Source organism: Gigantopelta aegis, chromosome 10 (genome assembly GCF_016097555.1).
Source record: "Gigantopelta aegis isolate Gae_Host chromosome 10, Gae_host_genome, whole genome shotgun sequence".
NCBI lineage: Eukaryota > Metazoa > Mollusca > Gastropoda > Neomphalida > Peltospiridae > Gigantopelta > Gigantopelta aegis.
This window is the reverse complement of record NC_054708.1, coordinates 39353772-39364714: the sequence shown is the minus strand read 5'-3', so window position 1 is coordinate 39364714 and position 10943 is coordinate 39353772. Positions and strand designations below refer to the sequence as shown.

Sequence of the window (10943 nt, the reverse complement as noted above, 5' to 3'; positions counted from 1 at the left end):
CCCCGTATATTGTTTTCGCTATTGAACCGGCCCTGGCATCTGTCACAAACCCCAAACCAATACCTAGTTAAGAGGCCTGGAAGTGGCCATGCCTGCTGTCCACACCACAACCCCTTAGTTAGTTGGCACGCTTGAACTGGCCCTGCCTGCTGTCCATGCCCAAACCCCTTACCCAGTTTTCGCTCTTGAACCAGGACTGGCACCTATCATACATCCCAACCCCATATCCAGTTAAAGGACTGGAACTGGCCCTGCCTGCTGTCCACCCCCAATCACCATTCACAGTTTACATACTGGAACTGGCGATGCACCACAAGCCCGTACTCAGTTGGCACGCTTGAACTGGCCCTGCCTGCTGTCTATGCCCCATCCCCATACCCAGTTTTTGCACTTGAACCGGCCCTGGTAGCTGTCACACACCCCAGGCCCATACCCAGTTAGAGGACTGGAACTGACCCTACCTGCTGTCCACACCCAATCACCATTCACCGTTTATGCACAAGAACTGGCCCTGCCTGCTGTCCATGCCACAACCCTGTATCCTGTTTTTGCTATTGAACCGGCCCTGACATATGTGACACATCCCAACCCCATACCCAGTTACATGACTGGAACTGGCATTGCCTGCTGTCCACACCACAACCCCATACCCAGTGTTCATGCTTGAACTGGCCCTGCCTGCTTTCCGTGCCCCAAACCTGTACCCAGTTATCACTCTTGAACCGGCCCTGGCAGCTGTCACACACCCCAACCCATACCCAGATAGAGGACTGGAACTGGCCCTACCTGCTGTCCATGCCCGAACACCTTACCGAGGTTTTGCTCTTGAACCGGGCCTGGCAGCTATCATATATTCTAACCCCAAACCCAGTTAAAGGATCCCTTAGAATCTACTGGTCCTTAGCTATTCGCACATTGTTTGTCCCTTAAATAAGTATGCCAGGCATTAAAAATGTAATCCCCCACCCTCACCACTCACTATCAACTGATACCAGCTACATATATCATATGGACCGGATATGAAGTTTTTGTGAAACGTTTTATTTATCTAATTGTAGTGAAACAAATTAATGTAATGGGTTTCATGGAAATTGCCTTTGAGATATAAATTTAACAAACCAAAACGTTTCCATGATACCCGACCTTATTTGGAATTTATTTTTAAAGGCCTGCCCTAATTTTTCATTTAATAATCACAATAATAATAATAATAATAATAATAAATAAATAAATAAATAATAATAATAATAATAAAAATAAATAAATAAATAAATAAGCAAGACAACCTACCCTACCTAATGGTGGGTTTTTTTTTGCGCTTTTCTGGAAACGCACATTTATGAAGGCCTTATCACAATAAACTGAATTAATATTTATAAATAATTTGCTTCTTTCAGGTCAATATGGACAACAACAAAATCAGTTGTTTTCACGCCTACAATTGATATTATGCTTCTTAGAGAAGTGAATGTGAATGTCCCGTTCAGTGACCCTGTGAAATGGAATGCTGTTGCTGAAGCATTGAATGCTGCATTAAATCCAGAAAAAGCAATCACGTCCAGGACAGTGCGAGAAAGAACACAAAGGCTAATGGACAAACACAGAGCGGATGAACTGCAATCTGTTAAAAAGTGATTGCAATAGCAATGTGTTACTGTAAATGCATTACCAACATCAGATGTTCAGTGAAATTTGGTTCCAAGTAAGTAGGTTCTTTTGCAATCATTCAGGTAATTAGTTGTTATTATTATTATTATTTATGAATGAGAATGTTAGATGTTACATAACTCAAACTGATAACATGTTTTCGCCGACTGATAAAGGGCATGCGAATCGGTGCAGTAGGTTCGAATCCCGCCAGTTGACACTTTGTGTTTTTAAATATTACTAATGTTTGATGCTGCAGGTCTGGTACTAATGAGGAATACGGAGAGCGTGAACTCCTTCTGACTGAGATATTGCACCTGGAAAAAGAAGCTGAGATAAAGATACATGAGAACAAGATAAAGAATAAAGATGACGTGAAGACGTTGTCCAAAACCAAGGATGATACTGAAGGAGGCGAGTTCATAAGGAAACGAGCAATGGAAAGTTTGACACAAATCAGTGATGGTAAGGAAGTAACCAACGAAATGTAATTTTATTATACTAAAATCATGACTACTAGTATCAGGCCTAGAAACAAACCTCTGTTTCCGAGAATCCGACCCTATCTACCAAAAAAAAAAGACAACCTATTTTTAAATATTATTTTTAAAAATATTTTTGTACATGTGTATTTGGTTTTTGATTTCTTATTAATATGTTGGAGAAAATAATACACACATAACAGTTTATATGGACCAAAAGAGTTGCAGGTATAGGTAGTTTAAAACAGCAAACATGTCCCCAATCCACCCACACGTCCCACTACCCCGCACCCCCCCCCCCCAAAAAAAAATACACCAACAAAAACAAACTACAAACAAAAAATTAAAACTCTTTACCCTATTTTTTTATTTTTTTTTTTATTTTATTTAACTATTATTGTTTTGTTCATTGCACATTTTTGCTGTATCTTCTAAGGCCTAAATATATTAATTATGATGTACATATATCAGTACATTGGAGAAGTGATATATTGCAAGGGTAGAATGCTCGGAAATGTTCAGAGCACCATTATCCTTCTTTTTCTTTTTGTTCATGTCAGTAATTTTAGTTGTTAAAATATGTCTGTTATGGATTCAGTCATGGCTGAATAATAAAAACCAATATTGTCAATGGGTTGTCATAAGATGTTCTCTGTAATGATTACAGTGGTTTATTGTTGTTTTTCAACTGACATGGGTTAACAGCCTGTACTGTTTCAGATTATGATGTTGATAACGGTGGTGAACTAAAGCAGCCCAAGAAGAAAAGAAAACGTAAAGAGGACCCGTTGCTAGAAATGATGCGCGCAAAGCTTGATTTGGAGGCAAAACGTGAAGAGAGATCGGAGCGCGAGCTGCAGGAAAGGGCCAAAGAGAGGCAAGAGAGAAATGAATTGATGAAGATGTTAATGGAATACAAACGCTGATGGTCAACAAATATCAAAATGCGGGTTTTAATCAAGTTAATTTCAAATCATCAATGAAATTGTTCCGAATTAGAGACAAATATAAATAAATAAATAAACACATAACTGTTTTTTATGTCTTTTTCTTCCACTTGATGTGTATCAAGTATCATTGTTTTAGTATATATGTAGAGACTCTACAGAATACAGCAATATATTATCGCTAATGTACAACTAGGTACGGTTTCTTAGGTAATTTTCCAATGTACTTGGTTCAACTTTAAAAAACTGAGATGTTTCAGATCCATATAAACATGTATGACAATTTGTAAGTATTGCCCCAACCATGTATAATTTTCCAACTGGTTGTAATAATATTTTGTGGTTCTTTTTGAAATCTAGAAAGGCGAAGATACTGACCATTTTACCAAACACCCACTCAACACACACTCTAACTTTTGAAATTCGTGCATTAAATGTTTGCTCGAGCTGGGTGAGTACAGCACCTTTGAATGGTCCAATTAACTGTGGACGTAAGGGATAAGCAGGGTTCCCATATCAAGTTCAAGTTCTTTATTGCATTAAGTTTTCCAACTTATCAGCATTATAACAATGAAATACAATATTATGTACAATAGTGCGGAACAATGGTGGAGAATGACTTGCATAAATACATACACATATACAGATAAAACAATCCATGTATATCTATATATAAACAATCGGCAATATGGGTTACACAAATATAGATCTATTAAGTTGTTTGTAGTAATAGCATATCCCTCATTTTGTTCGCCTGTATTAAGTATTTGCCAAGGTTATTTATCTCCTTATTGTTTGTAGTTGACAATAGCTGTATTAGTTTAAAAGCACTGGGGTTCTTGGAGTAGTATTTCTTAATAAATATATTTCTTAAAGTTTCGTATCGTGGACACTGAAAAATAAAATGAAACTCATCCTCAATCTCATTAATATTACATAATGTACATACTCTTTGTGTTCTCTCGATATTTTTGTACCTACCAGCTTCAATATTTAGCCTGTGTGCACAAATTCTCAGTTTCGTTATTTCTTTTATATTACGTGAATCAATTGGCTTCGTCAAATATGTTTGTAATTGATATTCCTTTATTAAGTGTTTATATAGTGATCCTTTTGGCGACGCTGTTATTAAACTGTAGGATTTTTTTTTAAATAGATCAAATATTCTTTCTTTAATTATGTAATAAAAACTGATATGGGTATGGGTCAATTTCCACGTATAACTTAGCCCAAGCGTATCTAATTCCTGCTTAATATTCGTTATCCAAATATCTCCATACTCATACATTTCCTCGTACACAGCTTTTAGAATGCAATTACTGGTACTACCAAGGTTTATCCAATATTTAAAAATTCTCAGCTTTCTTATAATAGCTAGTGGAAATCGTCCCAATTCTCTATAAACAAAGTAATTACAAGTTCTATTATGTACACCCAATGAACGTTTACAAAATTGTATATGCACTTTCTCAATGTCGTGTGCTGAGTGAAAACCCCAGACTTCCGATCCATAATTAAGAACACTATTTACATAGGTATCAGGATAGCTAATTACCAGTAGGGCTCTTAAATGGTGTAATTTTGGGCAAAGGTTCACTCATTCGAAGCAGGCCAGCATCATGGCGACGACCCTCCACCGGTCCATACAAATTGGAAATTAAACTGATGGGGGTTACTACAGATTAAAACTTGATTCCAACAGTCCGTTTGTGTCCATTGTAACACTGACGTTGGTATACAGTGGGTCTGCAGATTGGTCTAACGGTTCCATCGATGAAGCCCCAACAATTATTCATTGGAGCACCTTTGGCGTGTACTGCCTGGGTGAAATGATTGAGACACTCCTCACTCAACTACGGCTGATCAACTTCATGTAACAAGTGTCCACAATGGTCATATATGAAGGCTTGTATAGAGTTGACAGTGGCCGACAAAACAGATGTAGGTCTTCCAAAGATCGGTTCCAGATCGCATAGTCTATTTGGGTACGCTAGCCACCTCAGTAGAATGCATAGTGCCTCAATACCGTTTACTACCGATCTGTCGGGCAAAACTACTCTTTGTGGTATCCTGAGAGCTTGACATAGACGGTGAATATCCTTTTTTTTAAAGCGGAACATAGCAACACATTGCTCGTTAGTAAAATTATCCAAATCAAACCTACCATAGTTCGCGAACGTTGATCCCCGTCTTCTTTTTACTTTATATGCGAACATCAGACACTCAAAGTCGTCCAATGTAACACCCATTTGCCATCTTACAACACTGATTTCTATCACCAGACGTCAAGAACGAGCAGCCAAAGAGGATTGCGCGAATATGACGTACACGTATACGTATACTTGTATACGTAAGCGTTCCCGTCCTTGCCGAACCTCTCTAATAGCTCGACTACGTATGGGTGTATCTTTTGGCTTAAATAATGTTAGATATATTATTAAGAAATTAGATACACCCAACTGCTCCTATGCCGACGGGTGAGATTGAGTGTTTTTTTACTCTTTTCCCACCCGTTCGGTTTTTATATATTAAAGGGTGGCAAAGAGGCGCCTCTGGACTTCTGAATCGACGAAATGCGTTTCGCTCTCCACGACTCACCAGACGCAAAACTTTCCTTCAACTCTACCCTTCTCAACAATACCAGCGATGGATTAATTAGTGTTGCTTTCCTAGCAACACCACTGCTGGACTATTATCTAATAAGGGGGGGGGGGGGGGGGTCGAGACTGGAGGGCACTGAGGCTGGGGGGTTGGGGGGATGGGGTGAGGTCACCGGAAATAGGTGATAGACGCTTAGGCGTAGGCGGTTCGGGCCATAGGGAGTGCTAGGTTTATCTGGGGACAACTCCCGCTCCCCTCCCGTTTTCCGCCCACTCCGCCGCCCACGTCAAGGTTACCAATACGATTGACACCCTTTCCCTTTCTTTTCTTTTTAACTCCCAACTACTAATCAAAACTTCCTGGGCGCGGATTACTTTCCCCCCTCTCCTGGTAACATTTCCCCTTTGTTTTTTCGGATAGACTATGGGGCAATTAATTGGTAAATTTAAAAATGAATATTAACTTATTTTTATTTGGGCAGCCCAATCAAATGCAACAAAATTTAAATTAAAATAAGATTTTGAGCTCTGTATTTTATAGTGACACTTTTTGGAAAATCGCAAAAAAATTGTTAATTAATTATTTTAAAGCCCCATGTTTTTTAAGTTTAGAATTAAACATCAAAATAGTCCCTTAAAGTCTTCTGCCCCGAGTCAGGCCACTGGCATCCAGAGACAGGACTCAGGATAGACATGCTCGAATCCTTCGTGGTATATGAGCATGTAAAAAATCTTCAAGTCAAGAAAATTCCTTCTTGTACCTCGCACCCAAAATGGGCCTCTTCTCTCCACCGTTGACCGAAGTCAACATCACAAAAGTCAGATTTTTTTAAAAACTAAAAAAAAACCTGACAGTACACAACTTTCTATATATAAAAAAAGATCATGTCTCTCGCATTTCAGCAAAAGAAAAAAACAAAACACACATCTCTAAACAATAAAAAACCGAAAAAACCAAGAGCACTCTGAAACACTCTTATCACAACCAGTACCAACTGCTTAACCAACTGCGCTACAGCGACATGTTGCTAGAGACAATCAAATAGTAGTAGTCAGTCATTAGTGTTGATGATGGAACGTTATACGTAATGCACACTGTGAACGTGCACAACATGGAATGCAGCCTAGGAACACAATAAAATATTGATTTTTAATCAACCACGTGGTACTGATTTTTGTAATAAAAAGGTAACACAGGTTTGTATAATTTGCACTTCACAAATTATGTCAAGCAAGAGAAAGGAGACCGAAACTGAATGTGAGGGAAGGAGTGAAATTAAGCGAAAACGTGGCAAAAAGCTGTCTCTAAATTTGATAAGATTGGGGAAACGATTGGAAAGTATAGAAACGTCATTTATCCCTGATCCATGTTTCTCCTCAGCCTTCTTACGTTCTAAAAGGCAGAACGTAGCAAATTCCACAATAAAATAGTCATAAACCCAGATCCCAGTGTTTGTTTCGCTTGAAAGGGCGAGACATAACAAATTATACAATAAAACAGTCATTATACATGATACATGTCTCTCCCCAGCATTCTTACGTTTTAATTGTTGATATAAAACAATAAAACTCTCTTTAACCCAGTTCCCTGAATCTCCCCAGGCTTCTTTCACGTTTTAAAGGACAGGACGCAAAAGCTTGCACATTAAAACAGTAACTAACGCAGACGAAACTGTACATCATAATTAACCCAACCGGTTGCCATATTTTAAAAGTTCTTGTGCCTTATTTGCAAATTTTTCAAGCATTATGCTTATGTATACGATCAAAACCGTTGTCTAAGTGTAAAAGTTTGGAATGGGTTTCTTGGGATAGTTGAAAATTGCGAGATAAACACCATTTCTCCCTTTGATGTTGTGAATTCAAACTCCTTTGCAAACTTGAGAAGCCAAGGGCATTTCGATATACTCTCCTCTCCAAATTTTCTCCTTTAACTTTAGCGGAATGTGGTCTGCTACACTATCAAAACTACTCTCCTCTAGTACATGCATGATATCATTATTTACAACCAGAGGAGGCGCCGACAGTGGAGGATGGGGGTGTGGATTATTGAAACAGAATGGGTGTGCTGTAAAATACTATCAAAATTTATTGTCGGTACCTGCATCCCATTGCCACTACTACCGTGTACACATTCACCGACCAGATTCTCCGCGACAGGAACTGCGTTTGGTCCCTCTCTGGTAGAAGTCGGTTTTTAAACTTGATTAGAAAAAGTTGTTTTCTTTCTCTTCTGGCGAACATCCTGTCCTCTAGCTGACGTCCCTCGTTTTAATGCCATCCGTGACCGCACGGACATGGCCGGTTGTGCTTCTTTTTTTTTTCCCCGAGGCACGTCAAAGAAATAAAGAAATAATACAAATAGTCCTAGAAATATAGTTTATAAACAATTCTGATTTGATTAAAACAAGTCTTAAAACTCAGTAGAGACCAATTTGAACTGCATATGATGAAAAAGTACTATGATATTTATTGGATAATTCTGTTAAATTTCCAAACACGTCTATCTGACTCACGCTATAAAGAGAGGAAGTGACGTTTTTTAAATTACTAATTTCATTGTGTGTTACGCTGTACCACATATAATTAATTAATATATACTATACAATGGAACTGATCCTAACACAAAACTATCTCAAAACTTCATTAAATACAATTGTTGGGTATTACCGATAATTATTATTAATAGTAATTTTGAGGGTTACGGTTTTCAATTTCTAAAGGTTTTTAAGTTTTTAATATGTATTATATTGTTGTTTTTGTTATTTAATTATTACAACCTACCTAAATAAACAAACATCCATTATGCGCAAAGCTCATTTTCGGCTAACGTGATAACAGAGTACCATACGCGAAATTCATTTCGAAGTGACATGATAAGCCATATCAACGCCAAACTTATCGTTGTATCAACTTCATATTATCGGATATGGATTATCGGGTCTCAGGAAGTATGACTGCACAATAACATAATTATGTTTCAGTCAAAATGTCATCACGAGTTAAAAACATAAAGACATAAAGATTTGACCGATCAATTCCTTTATTTGTTTACTTATTATTGAAACATCAATAGTTCTTAAGAACTATTATAGGAATCTAAATATCGGTCAGTTTTCATCACCTGATTCAAACCCAAGGTGTTTCGGTTCCAAAATAATACTTTCATTATAGACCTTGGTTATATTTTTCTGCACCGATATGACACACCCAGGGCAAATACTCATTGGATCTACTGTAGCTGCTGTAGTCTCATTCTCATCTATAGAAACAGTCACCTCGGTTATGTTCCGACCAGCACGTACGTTTCGCTCGGTTCGGTGTAACAAAGCTTCATTCGATTCCTTCGTGTGAGCTCTAGATGCAATGCTTCTATCCCATCGATTTGGATATTCAAATCGTTTCCACTTTTCATTTTCATTTGGTCTACCCGCTAGTTGTGTCTGTTCGTGAAGAAATTCACCAGACGGCAAGGCATCATCACTGTTAGTATTGTTAACACTGTTCATATAACTTATATTATTTCCAATGAGACTGCTAGATGCTGTTATATTGCTTTCATTATTGCTTTGTGTATTAGCACTGTTCAGATAATTGATACCACCACCAATAAGACTTCCATATCCCGTGGCATTACCATTGGCATCGTTGTTTCTATAATGAAGGTGTCTTTGCCTAGTCCTGTACGACAAGGCACGGACAAGCGTAGATTCCACACCACTAGATTCTGATCCTCGATTTATCTCAGCATCTAGGGAAGACAGAGATGTTTAAAACATTCATAATGTATATATGTATGTATATGTATATGTATATGTATATGTACCTGTATGTGTATGTGTGTGTGTGTGTATATATATATATATATATATATATATATATATATATATATATATATATATATATATATATATATATATTCAAAGGTACCGTGGTGATCCGGTTTTGCCAGTTTCCACTGTGTATATATATATATATATATATATATATATATATATATATATATATATATATTCAAAGGTACCGTGGTGATCCGGTTTTGCCAGTTTCCACTGTATATATATATATATATATATATATATATATATATTGCTCACGCACATGCACGCGGTAACATGCACACAGCTGAGGACATATTTTATTGACATATTTATGCAGTTATTATTATGATTACCAATAGACAACGGCGGATTTTTGGTATAACATGAACATAATTCAAAAGGAGTACACATAAGGCTGGCAGGTACTGAGTTCAAATCCCGGTACCAGCTCCTAACCAGAGCGAGTTTATGGACCCATTGGGCTGGTGTAAGGCCACTACACAGAGTTCTTTCTCACTAACTACTATCGACTAATCACTAATTGATTGACAGACAGTCCAGATAGCTGAGGTGTGTTCCCAGGACAGTGAGTTTGGACCTTAATTGGATATAAGCACGGACATAAGTACAAACAAACAAACAAACAAAGGCGTACAAATGTATTTTATAAACAACGATCAATATTCAGAACGGTTGGTTTTCCATGTTGTTTATTACACGAGTTTATAGTGCGCAAGAATATTATCCCATCAGACTGCGTAGCGGTCGAGTGGTATGGATCTTACACACTGTAAATGAGTTAAAAAAATAACACGAAAAAACAACTGGTATGTTGTTCTGTATTTATTACATACCACATTCGTATATTATGATTAACAGAAGTTTAATTAAATAATTCTTCTGAAAAGTTGGTTAACATTTGCGGAATTAACAGAACACTAAGCGTCCTGGATAGGGACATGCCGTCATTCGAGTGAAAACGCATGCGATATTTTGTGTTACACATGTTCAATATTTTGTATTATTATTACACGGTCAGAATGGTCTTTATTACAACAGTAAAATTAAATGGGTGTGTAATAAAAATGAATATAATCTAAAAACAAATGTTACTTATTTTGTAGCCCGAATAGGCCTACTCTGCCGTTTGTGAGCTGGCCGAACATGTGGATGGTTATACTCACTCGCTTGCCGTCAGAGACCTCTGTAGGCGAAAACACGCTATTTTTGCCCGGAGTATGCTTTGCATGCAAATATCTCCGCTGTAATAAAATAATAATCCTATGTTTGACGTTAAATACCAATGTACTGATTATTTTCGAGTTCGCCGACAACAAATATTTCACCATAAAGGAAGAAACCCGACAGCACCCCCATTCAAAATTATGTGTTATCGGCGAACTGGAAAATAATCGATATAAAGGTATTTTTAACGTGAAACATAGG

General features: G+C 37.5%; 1 protein-coding gene across 3 annotated transcripts; it reads left to right on the top strand.

Moving 5' to 3' along the window:
* The first annotated feature begins 1401 nt into the window (after positions 1–1401).
* Positions 1402–3597, top strand: LOC121384789. Of its 3 annotated transcripts, none has more exons than XM_041515370.1 (3): positions 1402–1631; positions 1907–2112; positions 2850–3597. In XM_041515370.1, the coding sequence occupies exons 1-3, from the start codon at positions 1450–1452 to the stop codon at positions 3053–3055; spliced, it is 594 nt and encodes a 197-aa protein (XP_041371304.1). In that variant the 5' UTR covers positions 1402–1449; the 3' UTR covers positions 3056–3597. The 3 variants fall into 3 exon arrangements, with proteins under 3 accessions (XP_041371304.1, XP_041371303.1, XP_041371305.1); XM_041515369.1 differs by having other exon boundaries at positions 2835–3597; XM_041515371.1 differs by having other exon boundaries at positions 1402–1702; positions 2835–3597.
* The last annotated feature ends 7346 nt before the right edge of the window (positions 3598–10943 follow it).

What these genes read in the sequence shown, in the direction of transcription:
- LOC121384789 (XM_041515369.1), top strand. Translation starts at nt 1,450, where the DNA reads ATGCTTCTTAGAGAAGTGAATGTGAATGTCCCGTTCAGTGACCCTGTG. An exon ending in GAACTGCAATCTGTTAAAAA is followed by an intron (nt 1,632 to 1,906) that starts GTGATTGCAATA and finishes TTGATGCTGCAG; the next exon opens with GTCTGGTACTAATGAGGAAT. An exon ending in TTTGACACAAATCAGTGATG is followed by an intron (nt 2,113 to 2,834) that starts GTAAGGAAGTAA and finishes ATGGGTTAACAG; the next exon opens with CCTGTACTGTTTCAGATTAT.